The sequence below is a fragment of the Tetrahymena thermophila genome (genome assembly GCF_000189635.1).
Source record: "Tetrahymena thermophila SB210 genomic scaffold scf_8253899, whole genome shotgun sequence".
NCBI classification, from domain to species: domain Eukaryota; phylum Ciliophora; class Oligohymenophorea; order Hymenostomatida; family Tetrahymenidae; genus Tetrahymena; species Tetrahymena thermophila.
Genome location: NW_002475967.1, coordinates 16,608 through 29,972, shown reverse-complemented (window position 1 = coordinate 29,972; position 13,365 = coordinate 16,608). Strand labels below are relative to the sequence as shown.

Sequence of the window (13,365 nt, the reverse complement as noted above, 5' to 3'; positions counted from 1 at the left end):
TAAATAATTGCTTATCTTTAAATTTTTAAATTAAATTCACATGGAAAATTTTAATAAATGAAAAAGAATAAAATAGATACTTGCTTACTTATATAGCACATACAATTAATAAACAGTTATAATTTTATTAAATACTATAAAATAAAAGTAAATAACTATTTGTTTTTATTGTTTTCTTTAAATTAAAGTTGTTTCATTTTCCTTAAGTAGTCATTAATCTTATAATCAATTTTTAAATTAAATTTGGATGGAAAATTTTAATAAAGGAAAAAGTATAAAAATAGATACTTACTTACTTATATAGCACATACAATTAGTAAACAGTTATAGTTTTATTAAATACAATAAAATAAAAGTAAATTACTATTTGTTTTTATTGTTTTCTTTAAATTAAAGTTGTTTCATATTCCTTAAGTAATCATTAATCTTATAATCAATTTTTTGAGAGTTATCAAATATATTAATATTTATCTTAAATATCATTCATTATTATTATTATTATTATTATTACTATTTTTATTATTTTTAATACTATTTTTATTATTATTAAGAACTTAATATTTTGTAAGGTTTGGTATTTTATTGCTCTTAAACGGTTAATTGTTGGAGCTTTTACTTTTATTATTTACATTCTTTTTTAATGAATTTTCAGGTTTGTTTTATGCATTTATGAAAGATTAATTGTTCTAATTAATATTTTAAAAATTCATTTAGTTTTATTAATAGCTTCTCTGATTTAGTTACTTATTTTATCCTAATTTATTTTAATTTTAGTAGCTTTAATATTTATTTGAATAATATGGTCTCTATTCATTAAAAAAATAATCTTAGTAATTATTATCACTACCATAATTTTATTCACTGTGATCTATGTTTTAATAATAAGGATTTCTTTGACAAATAAAGTCACCTTAGTTATTATTATTATTATTATTATCTCTATAATAGTTTTAGTCACTGTAATTTCTGTCTTTATAATATGTTGTTCTTTAATAAATCGAATCATCTTAGTGATTATTACTTTTATCATTATTATCATCTCTTTTTTAATTTTAGTCATTGTGGTTTCTGTTTTTATAATAAGGTCTTTTTTGATTAATCAATTTATTTTAGTTATTATTATCATCTTTATTTTAACTTTAGTCATTGTGATCTCTAAAACCATCTTAATTATTATTATTATCATTATTATTATTATCATCATCTCTATTTTAATTTTAGTTATTACGTTTTCTGTTTTCTCTTTATAGATATTTAAGCAATTAATATTAGGTACTATTATTTCTATTTTAATATTTTCTATTGTAATTAACCATTTAATTTTAAGTATTTAGAGAATTGCTTTAAGTATTTTTAATCTAAATTTCATTTTCATTTATTTATTTATGGTTATTAATTTATAATTCAAAAGAATCATCATTAATCGTCGAATATTAAGACGTATTTTATCTCAAACCATTTTAATAATTGGTTGCAAATTTACTTTAATTAAAAATGAAATCATCTAAACTACTGTCATTAGAATAATCATCATTATCATTTAGATTGTATAAGAACGTAGGTATAGGTTGCCTAAATAAATTTGAAAAAGGTAGTAGTTATCTATATCCTTATGAGCAATTGCACTATAAATAAACTCCTCCACACTTATAGCAAAATTAATAGCCACATCTACATGTCATGTGATCACACCTTTAATAAAAACCAATATGTTAAAAATCTATTAAAAATCTAATATCTATCTATTAATAAGTTACCCTTAGTTTTTTTCAACCCACATTTTGCATTTTGAGCATTACTTAAATTTTTAGCCAGCCACAAATTATTCAAATTTTTAATCTTCTTCCTTTTATTGTTAAATAAAATGTTTGGTTAGAATAATTGCAAATCTTAGTTAATTTTTACTGTAAAATTGTTAGATATTTTATATTCTTAACAAGTTTATCCATTATGATAATCGCATTTGCAATTTAAGCAATAAGACTTATTACATTTAGGGCAATTAAGCTGATTTTAATCTTTCTCTATAATGAAAGCATATTCGCAGTTAGGAGTAGGACACCAAGATATCTTTAAAATTAAAAAATAATGAAAAAAGTGCTTTAATAGAGAAAGTTTACTTCATCTGCGTTTGAGTCAATATAATTTTACAAGCTAAATTTCTCATATCTTTAAATTTCAATTTCATTCAAGACTTCCCTCAAGTCTTATTAATTGATAGGTAGAGTGCAATTAGAATTTGGGCACTTTAAAGGAAACTTCTTTTCATTTATTTAGGTAGTAAAATATTAAGCTAAACAATTTTTATGGAAAATATGATCACATAAAAGAGGTATATAGTCTTTGCTAGTCATATTTTCATAACATATTTCACAGACCCAATCATTTTCATTATCTAAGCCTTATTAAACTTCTTTTATTTCAGTTTATATTTATTCATTAGAAATTTTAGGTTTTTAAGCAGATATGTTTTAATTCTTATTTTAAGCTTCTGACATTTTGTCTTTTGATTGCTTTATTTTATAATAGAGTTAAAATAAATTAATAAAAAATTAAAAATACTAAAAAAATGAATAAAAATGCAATTAAATATTTCAATTTACAGAACTATTGAGTGACATTTAATACTCTTCGCAAGTTAAATTATCATGAAACAAGCAATTGCAAGCTAAACAGTAGATTTTATTACAATATGGGCAATCAAGCTTTGTTAAATTATCTTCATTTGAAAAAGTAAATTCGCAATTCAAAGTAGGACATTATTTAATCTATAAATAAAAAATAAATTATTTTAAAATTTATAAAAGCAGAAAAATTAAAAAAATGTGCTTATAAATTATTAAAAAAAAGAATATTTACTTAAACCTAATTCTAAGATAAAAATGATGTTATTGATTTAAGTTCTAAGGCTTCTAGTTCCTCCTTATTTAAAACTTCATTTAAGATTCTCTATGGAATTTAGTAGCAGCAGTCATTATGAGGGCATTTTATCAAAAAATTATCAGAATTTATTTATAGCTATAAGTAATCATGGAAGCATTAATTATGAAAAACATGATTGCAATCTAAGTAAAAAAACTATTCACTAACTTTTAAATCAAAGCATATATTGCAATTACAATAAGTATTCTGCCTTTCATTGAAAGTCATTTTATTTAATTAGTATTCAAACTAATTTAATTTGTTTTTGTTATCATATACTTCCTTTTCTTCTTCTTCTTCCTCTTCTATTTCATCTTAAGCATATTTTTTATCTTGATTCTACTTTCAAAAAAACATTAATTTGTAAAATGAACATGCAATTTTATAAAATAGAATTTATATTTTAGAATTTAAATCAAACAAAGAAAATATTTTTATTTATTAAAAAGAAAATTTACACAAAAAAATAATAAAAAGTAAATAAAATATTTTTATTTTTTAATTATTTAAGAGAAACTTTTATAAGATAAATACTCTAAGCTAAATATTTAAAAAATGGGATATAAAAAAGTTAATTTTACATTTAACTCAGTATTATTTATGCTAATTTTTGATTGATTTCTGTTCTTGGAGAGTTCTTCGATATATCTAAAAGGTTCTTATTATGCGTTATTAACCAGAGATGCAAATATTTCTTGTTTAATTTCATTTTAACCATTCTATTATGATATCTATATTAGTTAAGCAATTTAAGCAATTAAACCACTTAATGAACTCCTCTCTACCTTGCCGTAAGCGTATTGAGCACCAGCTAAAAATGCAATTAATTCTCTATCTTCTTCTGCTAAAGAGACAGAAACAAACATTTATTTTAAATCGTTTATTTCAAAATTTTAGATAACTTATACACCCATTTTATAAAGTATTTGCTTTAGATGTTTTTCTTAATATTTAATGAAATTAATCACAGTATTTGATTTAAATTAATTATTTTTTTAATTATTTCTTATATCTAATTTATAAAGGTATTTTCTGTTTAAAAATACTTTTATTTTATAAATTAGTTCTATGAAAATTAAAAAAAATAAAACACTTTTATAAAAATAAATATATTATTTATTTTTAGATATTTTTTTATACGTCATCAAAATTTGATAAAGTAAATTCAATGAATCAATTAATAAAGATTATTTTGGTGTAATAGATTAAAATGTGCTAAAATCAATATGAATTATTGCTAATCCAGGTATTGAAATTCCGCTGACTGGATACATACATAATGTCAGCGGAATTTCAATAAGTTTTTATTTAAAAATTGAATGCTAACTAGTAGGTTAGTCTTCTTGCTTTTTTTATTTTGGTTTTATGGCTGATGTGTTTAAATGTAATTTATATAAAAATAAATAATTATATAATAGAATTTAATTAATAATATTTATAATTTATTTATATTTAATCTTTACGATTTTTCAATTAATTTAACTCTAAATACCTAAAAATTTTATTTTATTCTAGTGAGTTCGCATTCTCATTATATTTTATATCAAATCTCCAGTTTATACTATATTTTTAAGCACACAATTTAAATAGAAAAAAAAGATTGAATAATGAATGTTATATTAATTTTTTTGTGAATTTCTCCTACTTAAAGCAAATCTATAAATTGATATAATTTTTGTTCTTTTATCCACTTATAATTAATTAAATTTCCATAAATTGCTTTTCAATTTTTTTGAAAAAAAAAATAGATGATGTAATAGATTAAAGAATACTAAAAATTAAAAGAAGTAATTATTAATTTTTTTATCAATATCTTTTAAATTTATTTAAATTAATAAAAAAAGTTTTTAAGCTCTTCACTTTTATCTCATTAGGTTCTCTATATTAATCTGGCGTATATTTAATTTTTTACTATTATTTTTATTATTATTAATTAATATTTTTTATATATTTAACTTTCAGTTCATTGAAAATTTTATTTTTCTAATTGAAATTATCCCCTAAATTAGTAAATTTTATTTATAAATCTTTTTTTTGTTATTTTAATTTAATTTTTATCCTAAATTATTGAAATATTCATTTTTATTTATAAAATTTCTAATTGATAAAAAATTGTTTATTAGTTTTGGATTGTGATATTTTTACATATAAATTAAATTTAAAGCAATAAAATTCGTTTAATTTGTTTTTTAAATTTTTATTTAATTTACTTTTCTTTTTCTTTTTTATTTAACTTGGGTTTATTTTTCTTCTATCTATCTAAATTTAACTCACTTTTTTATTTTTTATATTTTTATTTTCATTTCTTATTATTTCATATTTTCTTTTAATTTTTTCCTACTAAATTACTAATTAATTGTATTTTTTATTCAATATTTCAAAAGCAAAAAAAAAATTGGTGATAAACGTGCATCAGGCTTATGTTCTGCTTTAGCAAATTGTACTAACCTCTCAAATTTGACACTTAATCTTAAGTAAATTCAGTTTATTTCTTTTTTTATGTGATATTTTTAGTTACAAAATTGAATTTAAAACAATGTAGCTCTTTAAATTTGTTTATTGCTTTTTATTTGATTTACTTTTCTTTTTTATTTGACTTTTATTTATTTTTCTTCTATATTTGTCAATTTAATTGATTTTGTAATTTTCAATATTTGTTTTATTATTTATTAATTCATTTCATATTTTCCTAGAAAATTACGAATTAATTGTTTTTTTCTACTTCTATATTTATAAAGTGGGAGTAAAATTGGTGATGATGAATGAATGAAATACTCGCACATAGAAATGCACTCAGAATACATCTTAAATGAAATATTTAATAGTAGTTAATACATTTATTTATTTTTATATTTTATTTTATTTATATTAAATTAAAAACTTGAAACAATTGATGCATTAGATGCAACACTTGATGCACTAGATGCATCAGATGCACTAGAAGCATTAGAAGCACTAGAAGCATATGAAACAAAACACATTATATCCTAAATTTTTACAAAAATAATTTTTATAAAATTTTTGGATAGTCTCTCAAATTTGACACTTTATCTTAGGTAAAAATAGTTTATTTGTTCTGGATTGTGATTTTTTTACTTATAAAATTAAATTTAAAACAATAATGCTCTTTTAATTTGTTGATTACTTTTTATTTGATTTAATTTGCTTTTTCTTTTTTATTGAACTTATGTTTATTTTTCTTTTATCTTTCTAAATTTAACTCATTTTAATATTTTCTAGATTTACTTTTATTATTTATTAATTTATTTCTTATTATTTCATATTTTCTTTTAATTTTTTCCTTTAAAATTACTAATTAATTATTTATTTTTTCTTACAATATTTAAAAAGAAATAATTAAATCAGCGATTAAGATGCATCAGATTTAGGTACTGCTTTAGCTAAATGCACTAATCTCTCAAATTTGGTACTTGATCTTAGGTAAATTCAGTTTATTTGTTTTGGATTGTGATATTTTTAGTTTTAAAATTGAATTTAAAACAAATTAATTAGCTCTTTAAATTTGTTTTATTTGTTTTTTATTTGATTTACTTTTCTTTTTCTTTTATATTTGTCAATTTAATTCATTTCTTATGATTTCATATTTTCTTTTCATTTTTTAATGCTAAATTACTAATTATATTCAATATTTAAAAAGTATCAGTGAAATTGGTGATAAAGGTGCATCAGAATTGGGCTCTGCTTTAGCAAATTGCACTAATCTCTCAAATTTGGTACTTGATCTTAGGTAAATTCAGTTTATTTGTTTTGGATTGTGATATTTTTAGTTATAAAAAAGAATTTAAAACAAGCTTTTTCTTTTTTATTTGACTTATATTTATTTTTTATCTATATTTGCCAATTAAATTGATTATATTATTTTCAATATTTGCTTATATTATTTATTAATTCTTTTCTTATTATTTCATTTTTTCCAACTAAACTACTAATTAACTGTATATTTTTTATTCAATATTTCAAAAGTACCAATCAAATTCGTCCTCAAGGTGCATCATGCTTAGGCTCTGCATTAGCAAATTGCACTAATCTCTCAAATTTGGCACTTCATCTTAGGTAAATTCAGTTTATTTGTTTAGGATTGTGATATTTTTACTTATAAAATTGAATTTAAAACAAAATAGCTCTTTTAATTTGTTTATTTCTTTTTATTTGATTTAATTTTCTTTTATTTTATTTGACTTTTTTTTAATTTTTCCTTTATATTTGTCAATTTTGTTGATTCTGTAATTTTCTAAATTTGCTTTTATTTATTTATTTATTTATTAATTCATTTCTTATTATTTCATATTTTCTTTTAATTTTTTCATACATAAGTACTAATTAATTATAAGCTTTTTATTAAATATTTAAAAAGTGGTAATTAAATTGGTGCTTAAGGTGCATCAGGCTTAAGTTCTGCTTTAGCTAATTGCACTAATATCTCAAATTTGACACTTTCTCTTTGGTAAAATTAATTTATTAGTTTTGGATTATGATATTTTTAGTTATAAAATTGAATTTAAAATACTATATATAGCTCTTTTAATTTGTTTATTGCTTTTTGTTTAATTTACTTTTCTTTTTCTTTTTTATTGAATTAATGTTTATTTTTCTTCTATATATTTAAATTTAACTCATTTTTATTTTTTATATTTTTTTAATTATTAATTCATTTCTTATTATTTAGTATTTTCTTTTGATTTTTTCCTACTAAATTATTAATTAATTATATATTTTTTATTCAAAATTTAACAAGCATGAATGAAATTGGAGCAATAGGCGCATAAGGCTTAGGTTCTACTTTAGTAAAGTACACTAATCTATCAATTTTGACACTTAATCTTAGGTAAATTTAGTTTATTTGTTTTGGATTGTGGTATTATTACTTATAAAATTGAATTTAAAACAAAAGAGCTTTTTTAATTTGTTTTTTGGTTTTTATTTGATTTACTTTTCTTTTTCTTTTTTATTGAACTTATATTTATTTTATTCTATCTTTCTAAATTTAACTCATTTTTTTATATTCTAGATTTGCTTTTTTTATTAAAATTATTTCATATTTTCTTTTTATTTTTTCCTATCAAATAACTAATTAATAATATATTTTTCTTCAATATTTAAAAAGAAACAATTAAATTGGTGATTAAGGTACATTAAGCTTAGGTTCTGGTTTAGCAAATTGCACTAATCTCTCAAATTTGGCACTTTACATTGAGTAAAAACAGTTTATTTGTTTTGGATTGTGACATTTTTAGTTATATAATTGAATTTAAAACAATTTAACTCTTTTAATTCGATTATTACTTTTTATTTGATTTAATTTTCTTTTTCTTTTTTCTTTTATATGCTCTTCTTTCTAAATTTAACTCATTTTCTTATTTTCTTTCTTTGGTTTTATTATGTATTGATTTTTTCTTATTATTTCATATTTTTGTTTCATTTTTTTCCGAATAAATTGCTAATTAATATATATTTTTTATTGAATACTTAAAAAGTGAGAATTAAATTGGTGATAAATGTGTATCATACTTAGGTTCTGGTTTAGCAAATTGCACTAATCTCTCAAATTTGACACTTGATCTTAGGTAAATTCAGTTTATTTGTTTTGGATTGTGATATTAAATTTGTTTATTGCTTTTATTTAATTTAATTTACTTTTCTTTTTCTTTTTTATTTTACTTGTGTTTATTTTTCTTTTATATTTGTCAATTTAATTTGTTTCTTATTATTTCATAAGTTCTTTTCATTTTTCCTACTAAATTAATAATTTATTTTTTATTTAATATCTAAAAAGTAAAAATAAAATTGGTGATAAAGGTACATCAGACTTAGGCTCTGCTTTAGCAAATTGCACTAATCTCTCAAATTTGGCACTTTTTATTCGGTAAAAATAGTTTATTAGTTTTGGATTGTGATATTTTTAGTTATAAAATTGAATTTAAAATAATATTGATCTTTTAATTTGTTTATTAGATTTTATTTGATTTATTTTTTTTATTTATTTTTTATTGAAATTTATGTTTATTTTTCTTCTATCTATCTAAATTTAACTCATTTTTTTATATTCTAGATATGATTTTTTTTATTTACTAATTCATTTCTTATTATTTAATATTTTCATTTCACTTTTTCTTACTAAATTAGTAATTATAAAAAATTTATATTTTTTATTGAATATTTAAAAAGTAGTAATAAAATTGGTGCTAACGGAGCATTAGGTTTAGGTTCTGCTTTAGCAAATTGCACTAATCTCTCAAATTTGGTACTCTATCTTAAGTAAATTCAGTTTATTTGTTTTGGATTGTGACATTTTTACTCATAAAAATGAATTTAAAATAAAACGACTCTTTTAATTTATTTATTTGATTCACTTTTTTTTCCTTTTTTATTGAACTTGTGTTTATTTTTCTTGCATCTTTCTAAATTTAACTCATTTTTTATTATTTCATATTTTCTTTTCATTTTTTCCTATCAAATTACTAATTAATAGAATTTTTTATTCAATATTTCAAAAGTAAAAATAAAATTGGTGACATTGGTGCATAAGGCTTAGGTTCTGCGTTAGCAAATTGCACTAATCTCTCAAATTTGGTACTTAATCTTAGGTAAATTCAGTTTATTTATTTTGGATTGTGATATTTTTAGTTATAAAAATGAATTTAAAACTATATAACTCTTTTAATTTATTTATTAGCTTTTTATTTGATTTATTATCTTTTTCTTTTTTATTGAACTTATGTTTATTTTTCTTCCATCTTTCTAAATTTAAGTCATTTTTAATATTATTGATTTGCTTTTTTTATCTATTAATTCATATCTTATTATTTCATATTTTCTTTTCATTTTTTCCTACCAAATTACTAATTAATTGCATATTTTTTATTCATTATTTCAAAAGTTATAATAAAATTGGTGACCTTGGTGTATAAGGCTTAGGTTCTAATTTAGTAAATTTCATTAATCTCTCAAATTTGACACTTTACCTTAGGTAAATTCAGTTTATTTGTTATGGATTTTGATATTTTTAGTTATAAAAATGAATTTAAAACAATATAATATTTTAATTTATTTATTATTTTTTTATTTGATTTACTTTCTTTTTTTTATTTGTTGAACTTATGTTTATTTTTCTTGTATTTTTCTAAATTTAGCTCATTTTTATATTTTCTACATTTTTTATTTATTTATTTATTTATTAATTCATTTCTTATTATTTCATATTTTCGTTTATTTTTTCCTACTAATAAAGTATTAATTAATTTTATATTTTTTATTCAATATTTATAGTGGAAATAAAATTGGTGATAAAGGTGCACCATGCTTAGGTTCTGCTTTAGCAAATTGCGCTAATCTCTCAAATTTAACACTTGATCTTAGGTAAATTCAGTTTTTTAGTTTTGAATTGTGATAATTTTAGTTATAAAATTGAATTTAAAACAATATATATAGCTCTTTTAATTTGTTTATTGCTTTTTATTTGATTTACTTTTCTTTTTAAATTACTAATTAATTATATATTTATAAAGTGACAATAAAATTATTACTGATTATGGTTTATAAGGCTTAGGATGTGGTTTAGGAAAATCCACTACACTCTCAATTTTGACACTTTTTCTTGAGTAAAAAAAATTTATTTGTTTTGGATTGTGATATTCTAAGTTATAAAAATTAATTTAAAACAATATAACTATTTTAATTTGTTTATTAGCTTTTTGTTTAATTTAATTTTCTTTTCTTTTTATTCAGCTAATCTTTTTTTATTTTTTAATTAATTAAAAAATTTTATACTCTTTAATTTTTTTAGTTTTTTATTTTAATTTAAAATAATATAAAAGTGAATAATATAATTTCTTTGTTGAAATAAATGAATTGAAATTAAAAAGTGAGTGTCTTAAATCAAAAAGATTAGTTGTTATTAAAATATAAACCTGTTTTTGGTGATAAACTTGTGATGAAAAAAGGATGAATAAATATAAAATATTTGAGTAATAGAAAGTAGTAGGCTTTATTATATAATACTTTGTAATAAAATAGATAATTTAACCAAAAATATGCATAGATAAATAATATTATTATTAATTTATTTTATATTTATGAATATTATATTTATTTTAGTAAGTTAATTAATAGCTTATTAAATAAATGAAAATTACAAATTAAATTTACTTAAATAAATAAATTTCTTTAAAAACATCCCACATTTTAACAAAAAAATCAAAGCTTTTAATGTTAATATTCAGTTTTTTTCAAATATGACTAAATAAATAACTGGCCATCTCTAATTCCTACTATATATATTTTTAAGTATATGTTTTAAATACAAATATTAAGTTTAAGTAGTGAATGTTAAATTAATTTGTATGTGATATAACCAAATATATAAATTAATATTTGATAATTAATTAATTATTATATTTATTTGTTCTTTTTATCCATTTATTATTAATTAATTAATTAATTAAATTTCATAAATTGCTATTCAATATTTTTGAGAGAAAAAAAATAAATGATTTAATAGATTAAAGAATATAATAATCTGGAAAAAGTAATTATTAATTTTTTTATTAATATCCTTTAAATTTATATAAATTAATAAAAAAAGTTTTTAAGCTCTTCACTTTTATCTCATTAGGTTCTCCATATTGATCTAGCGTATATTTAATTAAAAAATATTATTTTTATTATTATTGATATTTTTTGTATATTTAATTTTCAATTTATTTAAATAAAGAATTTTTATAAAAAAAATTATCATCATTATTTATTGATTTTTGTTAAAACTAAAATTTTTTAGCTATTTTAACTTAATTTTCATTTCAATTTTATATTATTTATTATTCATTTTTTATTATTTGATATTTTTTCTTCATTTTTTGCTATTAAAATTTACACTTAATAAAAGCTATTTACTAGTTTAACATTGTAATATTTTTAATTATAAAAGTTAATTTAAAAAATTATAGTCTTTTAATTTATTTGATTTGTTTTCCTTATTGTTTTTATTATAATTCATATTTTTTCATTATTTGTTAATTTTATTAATTATTAATTAATCTTATCATATTTTTCTTCATTTTTTCCTCCTTATTAACTAGAGTGAAATACCTATTTAATTTATATCTTAATAACATTATAAATAAAGTTAATTTTTAGAAAGCATAACATATCTTTTTTTTTGAAAAAAATAAATTTTGAAAACCTACGATGGAAAAAAATTGATAAAAAATATTTAAAATTTTAATTTATAAAATGTAAAAACTGGTATATAAAACTTACTTTTTGTAAATTTATATGGTAACTTACTCTATTTAATGATATATTTTTACTTCAATATTTAAAAAGTCAAAATTAAATTGATAATGAAGATGTATCAGGCTTAGGTACTGCTTTAGCAAATTGCATTAATCTCTCAAATTTGACACTTGACCTTTTGTATAAACATTTTATTTGTTTTGGATTGTGATATTTCAAATTATAAAAACTAATTAAAAACAATAAAGCTCTTTTTTCTTTTTCTTTTTATTATGCTTGCTTTTTTTTATTCTTTCTTTGTTTATTTAGCTCATAATTTTATTTTCAACTTTTGCTTTTATTATTTATTTCTTATTATTTCATATTTTTTCTTCATTTTTCCCTTCTAATTAACTATTTAATGATATATTTTTTCTTCATTATTTAAAAAAGTTACAATTAAATTACAGCTATGGGTGCATCAGGCTTAGGTTCTGCTTTAGCAAATTGCATTAATCTCTCAAATTTGAGACTTAACTTTGGGTAAAAACAGTTTATTTGATTTTGATTGTGATATTTTTAATTATAAAAACTAATTAAAAACAATAAAGCTCTTTTTTCTTTTTCTTTTTATTGTGCTTGCTTTTTTTTGTTCTTTCTTTGTTAATTTAGCTCATCATTTTATTTTCAACTTTTGCATTTATTATTAATTAATTTTATTATTTCATATTTTTTCTTCATTTTTTCCTTCTAATTAACTATTTAATGATATATTTTTTCTTCAATATTTAAAAAGTTAGAATTAAATTGGTGATGAAGGTGCATCAGGCTTAGGTTCTGCTTTAGCAAATTGCATTAATCTCTCAAATTTGAGCACTTGACTTTGTGGTAAAAACAGTTTATTTGTTTTGGATTGTGATATTTTAATTAAAAAAACTAATTAAAAACAACTGAGCTCTTTTTTCTTTTTCTTTTTATTGTGCTTGCTTTTTTTTGTTCTTTCTTTGTTAATTTAGCTCATCATTTTATTTTCAACTTTTGCTTTTATTATTAATTAATTAATCTTATTATTTCATATTATTTCTTCATTTTTTCCTTCTAATTAACTATTTAATAATATATTTTTTCTTCAATATTTAAAAAGTGGAAATTAAATTGGTGCAATGGGTGCATCAGGCTTAGGCTCTGCTTTAGCAAATTGCATAAATCTCT

General features: G+C 19.0%; 2 protein-coding genes across 2 annotated transcripts; one reads left to right on the top strand and one right to left on the bottom strand. All coding sequences in view use genetic code 6, as the record gives it.

Annotated features, from left to right (window-relative positions):
- Positions 1-479: 479 nt before the first annotated feature.
- TTHERM_01222500 (IBR domain protein) lies at positions 480-3,872 on the bottom strand (the record flags this gene model as incomplete). Its single annotated transcript, XM_001027223.2, has 7 exons — positions 3,504-3,872; positions 2,860-3,261; positions 2,604-2,768; positions 2,121-2,513; positions 1,906-2,070; positions 1,758-1,846; positions 480-1,692 (listed from the first exon to the last, which is right to left on the bottom strand). The coding sequence occupies exons 1-7, from the start codon at positions 3,834-3,836 to the stop codon at positions 480-482; spliced, it is 2,760 nt and encodes a 919-aa protein (XP_001027223.2). The 5' UTR covers positions 3,837-3,872.
- A 798-nt stretch (positions 3,873-4,670) lies between these two features.
- On the top strand, positions 4,671-13,034 carry TTHERM_001222475 (hypothetical protein; the record flags this gene model as incomplete). The annotated part of the gene is made up of 19 exons (XM_012800871.1): positions 4,671-4,709; positions 4,767-4,816; positions 5,307-5,396; positions 6,274-6,363; positions 6,581-6,670; positions 6,907-6,996; positions 7,298-7,387; positions 7,679-7,768; positions 8,048-8,137; positions 8,418-8,507; positions 8,717-8,806; positions 9,109-9,198; positions 9,438-9,527; positions 9,821-9,910; positions 10,210-10,299; positions 10,449-10,541; positions 12,265-12,354; positions 12,607-12,696; positions 12,950-13,034. The coding sequence occupies 19 exons, from the start codon at positions 4,671-4,673 to the stop codon at positions 13,032-13,034; spliced, it is 1,617 nt and encodes a 538-aa protein (XP_012656325.1).
- Positions 13,035-13,365: the final 331 nt, after the last annotated feature.